Raw genomic sequence first — 20,334 nt, forward strand, 5'->3', positions numbered from 1 at the left:
TCACTTTATAACTGACTGTTTGTTTATTTATTTGGTTGTTTGTGTAGATGATATCAACACACACACACACACACACACACACACACACACACACACACACACACACACACACACATGCAAGCAGGTTGGTTTACTACGATAACAGAGCATACATATAAATGAATAATATGATATGCTTTTAAAGCTCTTTTGCTCCTGGACTGCATCTCTCAGTTTATGCTGAGTGTTTCATCTCCTGCTGCAGTGCCCTCTGCTCTGTCATCTCAGAAGGAGAGGCTGCTGGGAGTCCTCAGTCTCCAGATGAGAGGTCAGATTAACAGCAGCCTTATGACCACTGAGATCATATCTACTGAGAGACTGGAGAAAAGCCATGATTGAGACAGATAGGAGAGGGAAATGGAAGACCATGCCAACATGAATTTTAGTGACAGCCTGAATGGAAATGGTTTGTGTGTGTCTGTGTGTGTTTATGTTGGTGTGTGTGTCACCATATATGAGTCGGCTGGAGTTGGAGGAAACGTGTGGTGATCCATCAGTGCCAGGCGGGGCCCTCAGCAGGGTTCTGAGGAGAAACACAATAACATTCTGTGACCCTGAGGATCCGGTCAGCGAGCCCATGCTGCTTTAACTGCAGATCAGCACAACAAATCATCCAGTTGGTCAAGTGGGGCCACGACCCTGGTCTGCCCCGGCTCCCAGACTGAGGTACTCTCGTGTCTAAGTAGAGAAACAACCTCTCTGGGGGTCCTTGGGTGACTACTGTCCTTCCCATAAACCAGACATTACATGACCCCTTTTTCACATTTCCTGTTTAGGATGCTACTGGCTATTAACCTGTACCCTCATTGGGACTGATTAACATTCTATTGGATTCTTTCTGATGTGAATATTGCCCTTTGGAGTACTTTGGGGTAATTAAAATATACCCATTTTGGTATCTTTTGCACAAGGAAACCATCTTTTCCTGCATTATATCACAGACACTTTGGTTAACCTGTTGCAGTAAACTATCTACAAGCTGCCACATACATGACCCTACTATCTTTACCATTTTCAATTATAAAATGCAATGCAATTATTTGGTAGCCCATTTAGATTCAAGAAAGCTTCATACAGCTTCCATCAATTTTAGACATGTATGCTGCTGTTCGATACATGGGTCATGTGTGATCTCACTGATTTATGGTCAGCTCTGGATTTCCATCTGTCTGACCTCTCAGGTCTACAGGCTGATCTCAGGCCTGTGGATTTACAGCTCTCACCCTCTGATAGACCAGGTCTGTACACCCCCATTCATTTTAATCCAATCTGTTTGCTGTCAGCCCTCCCCTCTCCTCGTCTCCCCAGGATGGGTCTCTCTCTCTCTCTCTCTCTCTCTCGCTCAGGGCCAGAGGAGAGAGAGAGAGAGAATGATAACAGCCTTCTGAAGTCATTGGAATAATTCATTTCTAAGCCTTCACTTTCTCCCATGTTTAGCCATGGGCTTTGGTTAATATTAGCCTTGTCTGTAAGGGTCCTATCCTATACTTTGAGTAATGATGTCCTTCTCAATCTTTGATACAGGAGCTGCATGCATACTGTAGTAGATGGCTATTGTGTCGATGGCCTTGCCCATACAGTGGAATTTTACACAGGAGCACATGCAGTCTTAGGTGTGAGGTATGTGGAGAGGGATGACCTCTGGTTCCTCACTGATCCAGGATTCTCTCCCCTGCCTGGCACAAGCTGAAGGTGGATTCGACCCAACCTGAAGGAAGTTATACGCAGAGAGGAAAATATTAGCTTAGTCTTGACCAAGTTTCTGTGCAGGCACATCTGAGAATGTTCTGCTGTAAGATTTACACTCTAACAATTCTTTGGCTGACTGGATTGTGGGCTTTTGTTCCTGGCTGAGTACATTCACAATGGTTTGCATGGGCAAGAGCTGCAGTTAAAATGTGTTCTTGGCAGACAGGAGACAATGGGAATGAAAATGTCAAACAAGAATCCCATCTAGTAGGGTCAGACCTGAGCATAAAATACACATTCAGAGTAAATTAATGTGAATGTGTGTGTGTATATATATATATATATATATATATATATATATATATATATATATATATATATATAAACTCAGCAAAAAAAGAAACATACTCTCACTGTCAACTGCGTTCATTTTCAGCAAACTTAACTTCGCTGGCCATGGCAGAACACTGACATTCCTGTCTTGCAGGAAATCACACACAGAACGAGCAGTATGGCTGGTGGCATTGTCATGCTGGATGAGCCTGCAGGAAGGGTACCACATGAGGGAGGAGGATGTCTTCCCTGTAATGCACAGCGTTGAGATTGCCTGCAATGACAACAAGCTCAGTCCGATGATGCTGTGACACACCGCCCCAGACCATGACGGACCCTCCACCTCCATATTGATCCCGCTTCAGAGTACAGGCCTCGGTGTAACACTCATTCCTTCGACGATAAACGCGAATCCGACCATCACCCCTGGTAGAGACAAAACCCTGACTCGTCAGTGAAGAGCACTTTTTGCCAGTCTTGTCGTGTCCAGTGACGGTGGTTTTGTGTCGACGTTGTTGCTGGTGATGTCTGGTGAGGACCTGCCTTACAACATGCCTACAAGCCCTCAGTCCAGCCTTCTCACAGCCTATTGCGGACAGTCTGAGCCCTGATGGAGGGATTGTGCGTTCCTGGTGTAACTCGGGCAGTTGTTGTTGTCATCCTGTACCTGTCCCGCAGGTGTGATGTTCGGATGTACCAATCCTGTGCAGGTGTTGTTACACGTGGTCTGCTACTGCAAGGATGATCAGCTCTCCGTCCTGTCTCCCTGTAGCGCTGTCTTAGGCATCTCACAGTATGGACATTGCAATTTATTGCCATGGCCACATCTGTCTTCCTCATGCCTCCTTGCAGCATGTCTAAGCTGGGACCCTGGGCATGAGCAGGGACCCTGGGCATCTTTCTTTTGGTGTTTTTCAGAGTCAGTAGAAAGGCCTCTTTAGTGTCCTAAGTTTTCATAACTGTGACCTTAATGACCTACCGTCTGTTAAGCTGTTAGTGTCTTAACGACCGTTCCACAGGTGCATGTTCATTAATTGTTTATGATTAATTGAACAAGCATGGGAAACAGTTTAAACACTTTACAATGAAGATCTGTGAAGTTATTTGGATTTTTACTAATTATCTTTGAAAGACAGGGTCCTGAAAAAGGTTAATTTTTTTGCTGAGTTTATATGTGTGTGTGTGTGTGTGTGTGTGTGTGTGTGTGTGTGTGTGTGTGTGTGTGTGTGTGTCTTGAGAGAAAGAAAGAGATTTCCTATTTTCATGAGATTGAAGGCCCGATCCACTGTTTTACATAAAAACCTTATCCCCCCCCACACCATCCATCCCTCTTCTCTGTTTGCGTCTCTCTCTTTCTCCTCCCTCATCCCTCCATCAACACTTCCTTTATTTATAATCCCTAGCTAACAGATACCAGAACAAAGAGTGACCCTGAGCTTCTGTTGAGTTCTGCCTTTGCCTGAGGAGAACAAAGAGACGAGGGCCTGTTCTCTCTTCAACAGACAGCAGAGTGAAAACACTATGACTGTATACCCTTCCCTTCCTTTCTTTACTCTGTTTAGAACATTTTGGTGTAATGGATCATATTTAATTCAGTATCTTTTCAAGAGAAGATGGTGAATATAGCCGTCAGGCTGGCCCCCATGCCACTGTATCCCTGTCTGTGTCCCACGGTGGCAGGGCCAGCTGATATACTCTCATTGTTGCTCCTCACCGTCCCACTGGTCCTATCTCTATTCTCTCCCTTCAGCGCTCCACAGCTGTTGTTCTGTATGGAGGTCTTTGACCTTTGTGTCCGTCAGCACTGTGTCCGTATCCTGACCCCTCTACCCAGAGTCCTCTGGGCCCTCTCATCAGCCCGCCACTCTGCAAATGGGCTGGTCAACCACTAAATACCAATGTATAAACAAGTGCTATGTTTGCTTGACTATTCCCCAAAACACGTATAAATATTGGACTATAAATTGTGCCTTCCTGTATTATACTTATGCTAAAATGTGTTCTATTCTACTGAGCCATTTATTTTATGTTCATATTGTGTCTTTTATTATTTCTTATTGTTGCATTGTCGAAGGAACCAGCCATGTGTATCCCGTACATACAACTAATAAAACTTGAAACTTAAAACTGAAACTCGTGTTTTCAAGCATCTGTATTGTTTTGCCCCCAATCCTGATTTCCCACATAAAAAGCAGCAATTATTATATACAGCATTATGGTTCTAGATGTACTTGATTCTGACCCTCTGAAAAAATAACATGCTATATTACTGTATGTGCTGTCACGTGTGCTCCCTCTCCGGCCTCTAGGTCACCAGGCTGCTCGTTAAGGCACACACCTGTCACCATCGTCACGCGCATAGCCTGCCAGCTTAGTGGAGTCTGCCACAAGCACAGTCAGTGTAGTCAGCTCAGCTATCCCCATTGAGACCGTGTCTGTGCCTCGACCTAGGTTGGGCAAAACTAAACATGGCGGTGTTCGCCTTAGCAATCTCACTGGAATAAAGACCTCCTCCATTCCTGCCATTACTGAAAGAGATTGTGACCTCCTCACATCTCAAAATAGGTCTACTTAATGTTAGATCCCTCACTTCCAAGGCAGTTATAGTCAATGAACTAATCACTGATCATAATCTTGACGTGATTGGCCTGACTGAAACAAGCCTGATGAATGTACTGTGTTAAATGAGGCCTCACCTGGTTATACTAGTAACTATATCCCCCGCGCATCCCGCAAAGGCAGAGGTGTTGCTAACATTTATGATAGCAAATTTCAATTTACAAAAAAAACCGATGTTTTCGTCTTATAGTCATGAAATCTATGCAGCCTACTCAATCACTTTTTATAGCTACTGTTTACAGGCCTCTAGGGCCATATACAGCATTCCTCACTGAGTTCCCTGAATTACTATCGGACCTTGTAGTCATGGCAGATAATATTCACATTTTTGGTGACTTTAACATGGAAAAGTCCACAGACCCACTCCAAAAGGTTTTCGGAGCCATCATCGACTCAGTGGGTTTTGTCCAACATGTCTCTGGACCTACTCACTGCCATAGTCATACTCTGGACCTAGTTTTGTCCCGTATAATAAATGTTGTGGATGTTAATGTTTTTCCTCATAATATCGGACCACCATTTTATTGCATTTGCAATCGCAACAAATAATCTGCTCAGACCCCAACCAAGGATCATCAAAAGTTGTGCTATAAATTCAACCCAAAGATTCCTATATGCCCTTCCAGACTCCCTCCGCCTTCCCAAGGACGTCAGAGTACAAAAATCAGTTAACCACCTAACTGAGGAACTCAATTTAACCTTGCGCAATACCCTAGATGCAGTCGCACCCCTAAAAACCAAAAACATTTGTCATAAGAAACTAGCTCCCTGGTATACAGAAAATACCCAAGCTCTGAAGCAAGCTTCCAGAAAATTGCAACGGAAATGGCGCCACACCAAACTGGAAGGCTTCCGACTAGCTCGGAAAGACAGTACCGTGCAGTATCGAAGAGCCCTCACTGCTGCTCGATCATCCTATTTTTCCAACTTAATTGAGGAAAATAAGAACAATCCAAAATGTATTTTTGATACCGTTGCAAAGCTAACTAAAAAGCAGCATTCCCCAAGAGAGGATGGCTTTCACTTCAGCAGTGATAAATTCATGAACTTCTTTGAGGAAAAGATCATGATCATTAGAAAGCAAATTACGGACTCCTCTTTAAATCTGCGTATTCCTCCAATTACTCAGTTATCCTGAGTCTGCACAACTCTGCCAGGACCTAGGATCAAGGGAGACACTCAAGTTTTTTAGTACTATGTCTCTTGACACATGGATGAAAATAATCATGGCCTCTAAACCTTCAAGCTGCATGCTGGACCCTATTCCAACTAAACTACTGAAAGAGCTGCTTCCTGTGCTTGGCCCTCCTATGTTGAACATAATAAATGGCTCTCTATCCACCGGATGTGTACCAAACTCACTAAAAGTGGCAGTAATAAAGCCTCTCTTGAAAAAGCCAAACCTTGACCCAGAAAATATGAAAAACTATCGGCCTATATCGAATCTCCCATTCCTCTCAAAACTTTTAGAAAAAGCTGTTTCGCAGCAACTCACTGCCTTCCTGAAGACAAACAATGTATACGAAACGCTTCAGTCTGGTTTTACATCCCATCATAGCACTGATACTGCACTTGTGAAGGTGGTAAATGACCTTTTAATGGTCGTGCTCCTAGACCTTAGTGCTGCTTTTGATACCATCGATCACCACATTCTTTTGGAGAGATTGGAAACCCAAATTGGTCTACACGGACAAGTTCTGGCCTGGTTTAGATCTTATCTGTCGGAAAGATATCAGTTTTTCTCTGTGGATGGTTTGTCCTCTGACAAATCAGCTGTACATTTCGGTGTTCCTCAAGGCTCCGTTTTAGGACCACTATTGTTTTCACTATATATTAGCCTCTTGGTGATGTCATTCGGAAACATAATGTTAACTTTCACTGCTATGCGGAAGACACACAGCTGTACATTTTGATGAAACATGATGAAGCCCCAAAATGGCCCTCCCTGGAAGCCTGTGTTTCAGACATAAGGAAGTGGATGGCTGCAAATGTTCTACTTTTAAACTCAGACAAAACAGAGACGCTTGTTCTAGGTCCCAAGAAACAAAGAGATCTTCTGTTGAATCTGACAATTAATCTTGATGGTTGTACAGTCGTCTCAAATAAAACTGTGAAGGACCTCGGCGTTACTCTGGACCTTGATCTCTCTTTTGACGAACATATCAAGACTGTTTCAAGGACAGCTTTTTTCCATCTATGTAACATTGCAAAAATCTGAAACTTTCTGTCCAAAAATCATGCAGAAAAATTAATCCATGCTTTTGTCACTTCTAGGTTCGAATACTGCAACGCTATACTTTCCAGCTACCCGGCTAAAGCACTAAATAAACTTCAGTTAGTGCTAACCACGTCTGCTAGACTAGAACCAAAACATTTGATCATATTACTCCAGTGCTAGCCTCTCTACACTGGCTTCCTGTTAAGGCAAAGGCTGATTTCCAGGTTTTACTGCTAACCTACAAAGCATTACATGGGCTTGCTCCTACCTATCTTTCCGATTTGGTCCTGCCGTACATACCTACACGTACGCTACAGTCACAAGACGCAGGCGTCCTTACTGTCCCTATAATTTCTAAGCAAACAGCTGGAGGCAGGGATTTCTCCTATAGAGCTCAATTTTTATGGAATGGTCTGCCTACCCATGTGAGAGACGCAGACTCGGTCTCAACCTTCAAGTCTTTATTGAAGACTCATCTCTTCAGTAGGTCCTATGATTGAGTGTAGTCTGGCCCAGGAGTGTGAAGGTGAACGGAAAGGCCCTGGAACAACGAACCGCCCTTGCTGTCTCTGCCTGGCCGGTTCCCCTCTTTCCACTGGGATTCTCTGCCTCTAACCCTATTACAGGGGCTGAGTCACTGGCTTACTGGTGCTCTTCCATGCCGTCCCTAGGAGGGGTGCGTCACTTGAGTGGGTTGAGTCACTGACGTGATCTTCCTGTTCGGGCTGTAGAGATACTCTTAATGATCGGCTATCAAAAGCCAACTGACATTTACTCCTGAGGTGCTGACCTGTTGCCACCTCGACAACCACTGTGATTATTATTTTTTGACCCTGCTGGTCATCTGTGAACATTTGAACATCTTGGCCATGTTCTGTTATAATCTCCACCCGGCACAGCCAGAAGAGGACTGGCCACCCATCATAGCCTGGTTCCTCTCTAGGTTTCTTCCTAGGTTCTGGCCTTTCTAGGGAGTTTTTCCTAGCCGCCGTGCTTCTACACCTGCATTGCTTTCTGTTTGGGGTTTTAGGCTGGGTTTCTGTACAGCACTTTGTGACATCAGCTGATGTAAGAAGGGCTTTATAAATACATTTGATTTGATTTGATAATGACACTCACTTGGACTCCATCACCTCCTTGATTACCTGCCCTATATATGTCACTCCCCTTGGTTTTTTCCCCAGGCGTCATTGTTTCTGTTGCTTGTCTGCATTGTTTGTGTTTTGTATTATGTTACATTTATGTATTAAACACACTCCCTGAACTTGCTTCTCAGCGCACTCGTTACAGAATGACGCCTCACCAAAGGGAAGCATCAGGGCATTTATTTATTTATTTATTTTATTATAATTTTTTGCAGGTGAAACGTTTTAATAACACAACAAAACCAAGAACACGACACTAACATAAGGCAGTACCCCAATACACAAGAACAATACCAACTGGTGAGTGACATATAAAGGGGGGGGAAATTATGAAGGTAATGGAGTCCAGGTGTGAATCATAATGATTCACAGTTGCACATAATGATGAGCGCCAGGTGTAAGTAATGATGAATCCCAGGACCGGTGGTTAGTGCTCTGGTGACATCGTACGCCGGAGGGGAGGAGCAGAAGCAGACATGACAGTGCGCCGGAACAACTCATCTACCGCAGGAGCCGCGGTCTGGCCCGGGGTCCACGGGGCCAGGGCTGGCTGGAAACCCAACACACACTGGAAGGGTGTCAACCCAGTGGAGGAGTGATGTAGAGAGTTCTGGGCGTACTCTGCCCAAAGAAGGAAACGTGCCCACTCACCCTGCCGGTCCTGACAGTGACTCCTCAGGAACCTTCCCAGCTCCTGATTCATCCTCTTCACCTGCACCTGCTTCCGACTCACCGCCCCATCATTACAGGTGCACCAATGGGGCTATTGGACAAGTGCAGAACCAAGTGTTGTCTTCCAGGCCCTGCACATGTCAGTGCAATAGTGATGATATTATAACTTTAGCGGCAACTACAAAGCATATGGACTCTGGGTTGTATCTGTTTTAAATGACTGCCCTGGCCAGATGTGTTTAAAAACATAATATTAGTGAGTGGCCTGAATCCACTGTTGCAAGACAGTACGGTGTGTCTGTGGTTCCAAAGCTTTATTTCCAACCTTTATTCTTTCAATGACAGCCTGCCTTTTTCATCATAATGCTTTAAGATTAGAAATAAATGCCGTATATGCTTGTCATACAGTCTATGCTTAAAGAAGTGTATAGGTCCCAGGGATGGATTAACCATTGCAAAATAAGACTGAAAGAGAAGAAAGGAAAATAAAATAGCGTCTTGTCATTATGTTGTTTTATAAGTGTGCTGCTTATTCCTTCTTTCTGGCCCCATGCTGCTCTGCGGGTGGGCATTAGGCTGGACGTTGGCACTTGTTTGTGTGGGTAATGTGGAAGCCTCTTGTGTGCCCGCTACTTAGCGCTATTTACCATGCCCCCCGCTGTCATAGGCCTGCAGGCTCTGTGTGAGTGGCAGGGCGGGGCAGGACTCAGCAGGGCTCTGACAAACACTTCTAGAGAGAGAGAGAAAAGAGCAGCGGCTGAGCTCAGGCCCATGGGCAACAGTATCAGAGGTGTATACAATAGGTGTGCTCAAAACAGTGCAGCAGGATCGAGTACTTATCTGAGAGAGAAGAAAAGTGGAATTTAATTTAGTGCTGTTCTTGGTTCCATAGTCAGGGTTTTAATTTGGAGGTTGAAATGACATGAGACGATAGATGGTAGGAGCTGCACAGTGAACAAGGGCTGTCACACAGATCTGAGGGTACCCGCTTCCTGCCTGGGATAATAATTTCCAAGAACTGGATAGGCCATCTGATCTGGCTTCCCAAACTTCTTAATAAGTAAATCAATACCATATCTTCATATTGTTTGTAGCGATGCACTTGCTTCCAATCGTTTAATTACATTAGCCCACTTCTGTGATCGCTGGGAAGGTCGTTTGAAAGCCTGTGCTGAGGTAATGGTATGTACAGAAAAGGATCCTTAAAACATTTGGCTTAGTAAGAGAGCTGGTGTTCTGTGTTTTAATTGCTGTAGCAGTACATAAGATATGCTTAGGTAAGTTTGATAGTTTCCTCTTGGGATCTACTTTTCCTCATATTGAATCTGGTCCTTATTTCTGTCATACAACATGTCATAATTCCTGTTTTTGGAACAACCCACATTTTCTGGAGTAAATAAAAGATTGAAGCATGTATTAAAGTTCCATGAATCCCCCCTTCCCCAAGGATTCTCTCACTTTCTGCACCTTAGCAAAAAAACATCTTTACTCTTATCTGCTGAGAGTGAGAGAGGCAATTTAGTGGAGGATAGACTGTTGAGTCATGGTGCAATGCTACTGCAGAGGGATTATGGAAATGTGAATGTTGTTCAGGCAACTGATTTCAGAGTGACAGCTCCACACTGGGACCATTCCTAAGTCATGAGATAAGAAGTTCACTTTACACACAGCTGAATACTTAAACAAGTGATGATTTAATGCCACCATTATGCACCACTTCATATAACTGTAGGACAGGGGGTATTACTATCTCTGTGTATCAACTGTAGTTTGGAATCCCTTTATTCTGCCTTGGATTCATCTTTGAACAAATCCAGCTGTAGCCATGCTTCTCGATTAGCTTGTGCAATCCGTTTAAATGTTGGCTGAAGGGTGCCCAGAATCAGATCAGGAATATGAAGAAAATCCGTTCCAATGGAGCCCCCGAGCAGACTTGTATCGAGTCAAGGTCGCCTAGATGAGGGAAAATAGAAATTCACTCATTTAGCCGCCACATTCACATGCCAATTCACACTCGGAGCAGCAGATGAGCAGTTAGCATTCTCTGTAATGGCTGTTTATGTTATCCTGGATCAGTGTGATTATGCAATCTAGCCTCCATAGCGGTGATTCTTCAGACAGATTATTGTGAACAAACACATTATTTTCTTACTGTAATTAAGGGACCTATTACACGCCATTGTTATTGCTGTGTACTCAGACTGAAATGAAGCGAGGCACCTATTAACCTATCAGATCTGTTGTTCTTTTTGGAGTTATGTTTTATGACAGTAGAATATGTACTGTAGGTCCACTAAGGCATAGAGATACATAGTTAAAGTTGTTGAAGGGTGAGTCAACGCTTACTTATGGTTATAGTGAGGCAACTTATATTATTTTAGTCAACCTTTGCGTAACCTCGTCTCCAGGCTATTGCGCAGGAGGAAATGTCTTGTGTGCGAGACTGACCTTTGGGTGTAGTAATGGTAGCCTACATGTTGGGCCCTGCATACAGTACACTGTGGATGTTGATGAAGAGTCTAAATACAATTTTCTCTGTCTTTTCTTTCTGTCTTCCCTGCAGCGTGTCCTCAGGGGACGTTCAAGTCCACCCAGGGGCCAGGGCTGTGTCTGCAGTGCCCCCCCAACAGCCGTTCCACTGTGGAGGCTGCCACCATCTGCGGCTGCCGTAACGGATACTACAGAGGAGACATGGACTTGCCCGAGGCCTCCTGCACCAGTAAGTCTCAAATTCCTACTACTCATCAATGGGAAAATGAATGTGTACATTTTCATTTGGAAAGGGTGTATTCAATATCAACTGTTTTAATTCCTGAGTACATTTTTTACCTTTGTAGATACTATATATTTCAAGGTTTGCTATCATCCCTTGCTCTACCTGTGCTGCTTGAGTGCATTCTATTCAATGCATCGTCAATGAGCGCTGTATTGCACTTTTCATCAAAAGTGCAATACAGTGGGCTTGGAAATAAAATTACATTTAAAAAAGAGTCAAATAATTATTAGGAAAACCTTTCATCATCATTTTGATGTCACCAGATTGACTTTAGATGCAGTATACTGTTAGCTAGCTATCCCAAGATTGAGGGGAGGCCACCGGATTTTAGCTACCTAACGTTAGCATTGCTAGCTATTTTTGCTGAGCTTTTGCTAGCTAATGACAACATTGACATCTGCCTAAAGTAAATTTGACGACATGATAATGCTGGAAAATGTGTTTCCTACTAAGTATTTCACTACTTTAGCAATGTCATCGTATTTCCAGGCTCTACAGTGTAATTTAGACTAAACAGTAGTTAGCCTCCGGGCGGCTTGAGAAAGTTCATAACAATGGCATGACTCGACCGAGTGACGTAAGTGCAACCTATTAATAGGACACGAGGAACCTGATGGATATGTGGTGGGCCACCCCCTCTACCGGCTGAGTTTTAATACTCACACTTTAACGCACTCCAGTCAATGAAGTGTGAGATAGAGAATAACTCTCGTATAAACAACTGCAGGACAGGAAGACTTTATGATCCCATCGATGGATGACTCATCCAATGCATGCAACATTTATTAAGCAACTGAGTGAAAATTATGATTCATTTGGGTCATACCTTTGAATTGCTCTTATATCGTTGGATTTGACCGGCCATATTCACCATGAACATGACAGTAGCTGCTAAAGAGACCTATAAGACAAGCTTATAAAACTAGGTGTCCGTCTTAATTTTGTGTCACCTTACTGACACACTACCAATAGTCTCCTGTTGACTTTTCTCCAAATGAGAGACTGGGACAGGGGATGTGTACGTATGTAGTGTAGCAGCTGTTCAATGTCTCTGTCTGTCTACCCCATTGCCCCAGATCATATCAATGTAGGTCGATACATGAATAAGATTTAACTAATGTCCCTGAAGTTGAGCCAGCCACTCCAACCATTTCCCTAAAACTCCCTGATTCATTTCCCCTCAAACCTACAGGGACAGAGAAAGTGGGACACTGCACTATGTAGGTGACCTGGATAGACAAGTACTAGGGGAAAATAAGACATGGTCACCCCATTCATAAATAGTTTAATATAAAACTCTCTTGTGAATGAAATGTTTTTGAGTCAGAAAACACTGCCTATTGAACCATTATTATTCTATATAGAACCCTTAGACCAACGTATTGTAGATTCAGCCACGGGCCAATTTTTTCTTGAACGGCTGGTCGGGGGCCGGAACATAATTAAAAATCATTTGTAGGCTGAAATTGACCGCAAGAAGCCCAAACCGATATAACATTTGACTTAAACATAATCATTTCAAACCTTGCTTACATTTGTATGATCACTTGTCTCTATTATGTGGGGAATACTTGGGAACAGATTTCCAAAATTAAAATCACTTGGAGCTGATTTCTTGGTTGTTTTTACAATCTTTTATGTCCAACAATAAAAAAGTAATTAAAAACAAGATTTGTATTATTTTTTTTTAACCACCATCGGGCCGCCAGTTGTGGAATCCTTCCTTAGACCTACTATTATAACTAAATATAACTGGTAATATAAATGGTTCTTCTAACTATATAGTTGCCTTCAAACTCCATGCAATCGATGCTTCTTAGAGAGACATTTTGGAGACGCATTGGAGCTGCTAAGCCCAGGGCTAAAACATTAAGAGCTGTGTGGTGTGACTTGTCTTTTCTTTCTCTGGCCTCTTATCCTTGATGGTGATGAGGCGTTGTTGAGGGGCTTTTCTCCCTCCTTTCATGTGACTTAGCGATGGCTCAGTGTTGAGGCCTGGCCTCCTGCTGAGCCTGGACCTTCAGTGCTGTTACAATCCTCATTACCCCCCCCCCCCCCCCCCCCCCCCCCGCCCCCCACCCTCGGGCTTCTCCAGCCAGAGTATTGGGGCCCCGCTGTGAAACCCTGGAGAAGTGCTTCAGAAAGGCCTTAATCCCTCTCTTCTCTCTCTATCCTTCCATCCCAGCTCCTGTGTTAACGTGATTAGCAGGATGAAGGTACTTCTCGGGTTGTAGAGTTGGGTCTTCGAAGCATCTTTAGGAGAGAGAGAGAGCGAGAGATCTCCAAGGCTTTCGTAGTTGATCACCAAACATTTCTGTAAAATACCCATCGACAAAGCCTTGCGTTCCTATTTTTTTATTTGTTTCGTGCTGTTGGCGATAGGTGCACTTGATTCAGCAGCCATAGCACCGGGAAGGCAAAGTGTTAACATTTTGAACCATTTGATGTGTCTGAAGGTAGAACTTCACCTACCCGGCAGGCCCAGAGAGCAAATCAAGTGCACCTATAGGCCTGCTGCTGGCCAATCAGATCACTCAGATCTACGTATCGGCACAGTTTCCCAGAGCCTTAAGCCTCGAGCACACAGCAAAGTTGATACTGTGAGATTTAAAAACTTTTAAAACCATGACTGGAGAGAAACTCAACAAATACAGCAAAGAGTTGCTGTTTAAAATGAGTAAGCTCATGCTTAAGTTCAGCACTGTCAACACCTTTATAAGTCTTAGAATGCCCGTTCTCCCTACTTCCACTTCCAGTCACACTACAACCAGCACTGCAGCTGCAATGAATGAGTATTACAAAGTGTTTCAATAAGCTTGGGTTGTTATTGTTAGGGGCTTGTGTCTTTTAACATTGAGGAATATTTCTGGTCATAGGAGTAACAACATGAATTAGTGCATGAGAGCAAACCTGAGCCCTAGGACCATGACTCAGGACTACCTGGCCTGATGACTCCTTGCTGTCCCCAGTCCACCTGGCCGTGCTGCTGCTCCAGTTTCGACTGTTCTGCCTGCGGCTATGGAACCCTGACCTGTTCACCGGACGTGCTACCTGTCCCAGACCTGCTGTTTTCAACTCTCTAGAGACAGGAGGAGCGGTAGAGATACACTCAATTATTGGCTATGAAAAGCCACCTGACATTTACTCTTGAGGTGCTGACTTGTTGCACCCTCGACAACTACTGTGATTATTATTATTTGACCATGCTGGTCATTTATTAACATTTGAACATCTTGGCCATGTTCTGTTATAATCTCCACCCGGCACAGCCAGAAGAGGACTGGCCCCCCTCATAGCCTGGTTCCTCTCTAGGTTTCTTCCTAGGTTTTGGCCTTTCTAGGGAGTTTTTCCTAGCCACCGTGCTTCTACACCTGCATTGCTTGCTGTTTGGGGTTTTAGGCTGGGTTTCTGTACAGCACTTTGAGACATCAGCTGATGTAAGAAGGGCTATATAATTAAATTTGATTTGATTTGATGAGGCAGAAATAATGCAGTGCTACTTGAGTTTTGCCATCAGCTGGAAGACTGTCCCCTTTCTCACCAAAGGGAGGGAGAGCAGAGGGGCGGTGTATTGGGTGAGAGGCAGCCTCACCGCTGCTCTCCCTCCCTCCATCCCTCCCTCCCTCCTCTCAAATTTACCAGATGCAGACCATCAGTCCAATCAAATAAAACAAAATGCTAATTACTATACTCACTTAGCTGTGCCTCACAACAAATGATCTATTACTAGTGATTATATACCTCAGATTTTGAAATATAATTTTAAAATGGTCTGAGAAGAACAGCATTGGCTGGGCAATTCAAGCATAGCCAATATGCAGTGATAATGTATTGGGCCTACTGCACAAACATCATTGTTATTATTCATGTTCCTTGCTCACAACAGTTACACACATTCTTATGTTCCCCACCCATCAGTGTGCACACCCTCCCTTTCGCTCCCAATCCCTCTTGTCCTCCCCGATACACATTCTCTCTCTCTCTCTCTCTGTGTTTCCTCTCTAATCCACTAGCTATTAACTCCAGAGAGAAAGGTTAGTTGAGATGGTGCTGCAGTGGATAGCAGCCGTCTTACGGGCTCCTGACTAAATCTGCTATTTTGTATTTTTTTTAAAGCTGATCTTAACTTATTTTGTACATAATGTCTCCGTCATCATGTCCTATGACCGAAAACAGCTTCTGGACATCAGAACAGTGATCAGCGGAAGTGAAAAGAGGCAGGCGAGGCGGAATCCTGACGAGACTACACTGGCTATATAGTACCCGCAAAACACCAGTCTCAACGTCAACAGTGAAGAAGCGACTCCGGGATGCTGGCCTTCTGGGCAGAGTTCCTCTGTCCAGTGTCTGTGTTTTTTTGCCCATCTTCATTTTTTTTTATTGGCCAGTCTGAGATATGGCTTTTTCTTAGCAACTCTGCCTAGAAGGCCAGCATCCCGGAGTCGCCTCTTCACTGTTGACGTTGAGGCTGGTGTTTTTTTTCGGGTACTATTTAATGAAGCTGCCAGTTGAGGACTTGTGAGGCATCTGTTTCTCAAACTGTACTTGTTCTCTTGCTCAGTTGTGCAGCGGGGCCTCCCACTCTTCTTTCTATTCTAGTTAGAGCCAGTTTGCGCTGTTCTGTGAAGGAAGTAGTACACAGTGTTGTACGAGATCTTCAGTTTCTTGGCAATTTCTTGCATGGAATAGCCTTCATTTCTCAGAACAAGAATAAACTGACAAGTTTCAGAAGAAAGCGCTTTGTTTCTAGCCATTTTGAGCCTATAATCGAACCCACAAATGCTGATGCTCCAGATACTAAACTGTCTAAAGAAGGCCAGTTTTATTGCTTCTTTAATCAGGACAACAGTTTTCAGCTGTGCTAACATAATTGCAAAAGGGTTTTGTAATGATCAATTAGCCTTTTAAAATGATAAACTTGGATTAGCTAACACAACGTGCCATTGGAACACAGGAGTGATGGTTGCTGATAATGGGCCACTGTACGCCTATGTAGATATTCCATAAAATCTGCCGTTTCCAGCTACGATAGTCATTTACAACATTGACAATGTCTACACTGTATTCATGATCAATTTGATGTAATTTTAATGGACAAAAAATGTGCATTTCTTTCAAAAACAAGGACATTTCTAAGTGACCCCAAACTTTTGAACGGTAGTGTATATAGTGACTTTTTCTCATACATTTTCTCCTTTCCGTATCTGTTACAGTTTTACAAACAAAATATATGCTACTAAAGATTGTTAATGGTACCAATGCCTACTGATTCTTTATTGGAAGAGTGTAAGCTGTCTTCCAAGCTTTGTAGCTTACACATTAGAACACCGCCACTGCCCTCGGATCTGTTGGCGAACGTGCAGTCACTGGAGAACAAACTGGATGAGCTCTGTTTGAGACTATCCTATCAACGTGACCTGAAAAACGTTAATATCTCAGAGTCGTGGCTGAATGAGGACATGAATATGCATCTCGCTGGTTTTTCTATGCATTGTCAAGACTAGAGGGGTGTGTTTTTTTGTTAACTTCTTGCAGATTAGTGGGACGCTAAACTTCCGGTGAAATTGCAGAGCGCCAAATTCAAATGAAAGTACTATAAATATTAAACTTTCATGAAATCATAAGTGCAATACATCAAAATTAAGCTTAACTTGTTGTTAATCCAGCCAAAGGCTTTACGGCGAAAGCAAACCATGCGATTATCTGAGGACAGCGCCCAGCACACAAATGCATAACAAATAATTTTCAACCAGGGAGTTGCGACACGAAAGTCAGAAATAGCGATATAATATATGCCTTACCTTTGAAGATCTTCTTCTGTTGGCACTCCAAAAGGTCCCAGTTACATTACAAATGGTCCTTTTGTTCGATAAAGTCATTTTTTATATCCATACAAACTCAGTTTAGCTGGCTCGCTTCAGTCAATAATCCACTCGGTTTCCCTCCTTCAAAATGCATACAAAATGAATCCCAAACGTTACCAATAAACTTATCCAAACAAGTCAATCAACATTTATAATCAAACAATAGGTACCCTAATACGCAAATAAACGATAAAATTTAAGACGGAGAATCGTTATTGTCTTTACCGGACAAAAATACCAAAGAACGCGCTCAATCACACGCTTGGAAACACTACAGCCAAAATGGGAGCCACTTAGAAAAACTACAATTTCTGGCTCATTTTTCCAAAAGCCAGCCTGAAACTCTTTCTAAAGACTGTTGACATCTAGTGGAAGCCCTAGGAACTGCAATCGGGTATGATTTTGCCCTATTATAAAAGTGCCAGCCATTGAAAAATCAGTGGTACGATGACATTTTTTGGGGGGGGGGGGGGATGGTTTGTCCTCGGGGTTTCACCAGCCATTTCAGTTCTGTTATACTCACAGACATTATTCTAACAGTTTTAGAAACTCTAGAGTGTTGTCTATCCAAATCTACCAATTACATGCATATCCTAGCTTCTGGGCCTGAGTAGCAGGCAGTTTGCTTTGGGCACGCTTTTCATCCGGACGTCAAAATACCGCCCCCTATCCCAAAGAAGTTAACAACAGATGGTGCGCAATCTCTTTAAGGACGACTTAGCAGAACTCGCCTGAGTTAGAATACCTCATGATAAGCTGCAGACAATACTATTTACCAAGAGAGTTTTCACCTATTTTTTTTCTTCATAACTGTCTTTTTACCACAGCAAACTGATGCTGGCACTAAGACCGAACTCAACGAGCTGTATAGGGCCAAAAGCAAAACAAGAAAGTGCACATTCAGAGGCTGTGTTTCTCATGGCCGGTGATTTTACTGCAGGGGAACTGAAGTCCGTTTTACCATCATGTCACCTGTGCAACTAGAGGCCACCAAACTCTAGATCAGCTTTCCTAGTTCCTTCTTACCATCCAAAACTCAAACAAAAAGTACCAGTGACGCGCTCCTATGAAGCAGATGCTAAGCTACAGGACTGTTTTGCTAGCACATACTGGAATATGTTCCAGAATTCATCCAATAACATTGAGGAGTTTATCACATCAGTCACCGGATTCATTAACCTCTTACATCTAGACGTTCCGCTAGCGGAACACCTGCTCCAATATCCAATGATAGGCGTGACGCGAAATACAAACTCCTCGAAAATCCGAAAACTTCAATTTTTCAAACATATGACTATTTTCCACCATTTTAAAGACAAGATTCTCCTTTATCTAACCACACTGTCCGATTTCAAAAAGGCTTTACAGCGAAAGCAAAACATTAGATTATGTAAGCAGAGTACCCAGCCAGAAATAATCAGACACCCATTTTTCAAGCTAGCATATAATGTCACAAAACCACAGCTAAATGCAGCACTAACCTTTGATGATCTTCATCAGATGACACTCCTAGGACATTATGTTATACAATACATGCATGTTTTGTTCAATCAAGTTCATATTTATATCAAAAACCAGCTTTTTACATTAGCATGTGACGTTCAGAACTAGCATTCCCACCGAACACTTCCGGTGAATTTACTAAATTACTCACGATAAACGTTCACAAAAAACATAACAATTATTTTAAGAATTATAGATACAGAACTCCTTTATGCAATCGCGGTGTCCGATTTTAAAATAGCTTTTCGGTGAAAGCACATTTTACAATATTCTGAGTAGATAGCTCGCCATCACGGGCTAGCTATTTTGACACCCACCAAGTTTGGTACTCACCAAACTCAGATTTACTATAAGAAAAATTGGATTACCTTTGCTGTTCTTTGTCAGAATGCACTCCCAGGACTTCTACTTCAATAACAAATGTTGGTTTGGTTCCAAATAATCCATAGTTATATCCAAATAGCGGCGTTTTGTTGTGCGTTCAAGACACTATCCGAAGGGTAACGAAGGCTGACGCGCCCGGCGCGTTTCGTGACAAAAAAATTACAAATATTCCATTACCGTACTTCGAAGCATGTCAAACGCTGTTTAAAATCAATTTTTATACGATTTTTCTCGTAAAAAAGCGATAATATTCCGACCGGGAGACGTTGTTTTCGTTCAAAGACTGAAAATGAAAACATGGAGTCGTCTCGTGCACGCGTGCGCCAGTCTCATTGTTTTCAGATCGGCCACTTACCAAATGCGCTACTGTTTTTCAGCCATGGCCTGCAAAGTCATCATTCAACGTTCTGGCGCCTTCTGAGAGCCTGTGGGAGCGTTAGAAAATGTCACGTTACAGCAGAGATCCCCTGTTTTGGATAGAGATGATCAAGAAGGCCAAGAAATGGTCAGAGAGGGCGCTTCCTGTTTGGAATCTTCTCAGGTTTTGGCCTGCCAAATGATTTCTGTTATACTCATAGACACCATTCAAACAGTTTTAGAAACTTTGGAGTGTTTTCTATCCAAAGCTAATAATTATATGCATATTCTAGTTTCTGGGCAGGAGTAATAATCAGATTAAATCGGGTACGTTTTTTATCCGGCCGTGAAAATACTGCCCCCTATCCATAACAAGTTAACAAGTGCATCGACAACTTCGTCCTCACAGTGACAGAACCTATATACCCTAACCACAAGCCATGTATTACAGGCAACATCTGCAGTAAACTAAAGACTAGAGCTGACACTTTCAAGGAGCATAACACTAATCCTTATAATAAATCCATCTACGACCTACGACAAGCCATCAAACAAGAAAAGTATCAATACAGGACTAAGACTGAATCCTATGCCGGCTCTGACACGCCACAAATATGGCAGGGCTTGCAAACTATCACGGATTACAAAGGGAAACCCATCCGCGAGCTGCCCAGTGACGCAAGCCTACCAGACGAGCTAAATGCCTTCTATGCTTGCAACACATCCGGACGACTG

At 43.1% G+C, this 20,334-nt stretch overlaps 1 protein-coding gene across 1 annotated transcript in view; it reads left to right on the plus strand.

Annotated features, from left to right (window-relative positions):
* LOC115158359 (ephrin type-B receptor 1) overlaps positions 1-20,334 on the plus strand; it is a 203,742-nt gene that overhangs the window by 107,537 nt on the left and 75,871 nt on the right. Inside the window, exon 4 of the mRNA XM_029707199.1 lies at positions 11,279-11,434. Within this exon, the coding sequence (XP_029563059.1) occupies positions 11,279-11,434 (156 nt within the window). The remainder of the gene's footprint in view (positions 1-11,278; positions 11,435-20,334) is intronic.

This window comes from Salmo trutta, chromosome 22 (genome assembly GCF_901001165.1).
Source record: "Salmo trutta chromosome 22, fSalTru1.1, whole genome shotgun sequence".
NCBI classification, from domain to species: domain Eukaryota; kingdom Metazoa; phylum Chordata; class Actinopteri; order Salmoniformes; family Salmonidae; genus Salmo; species Salmo trutta.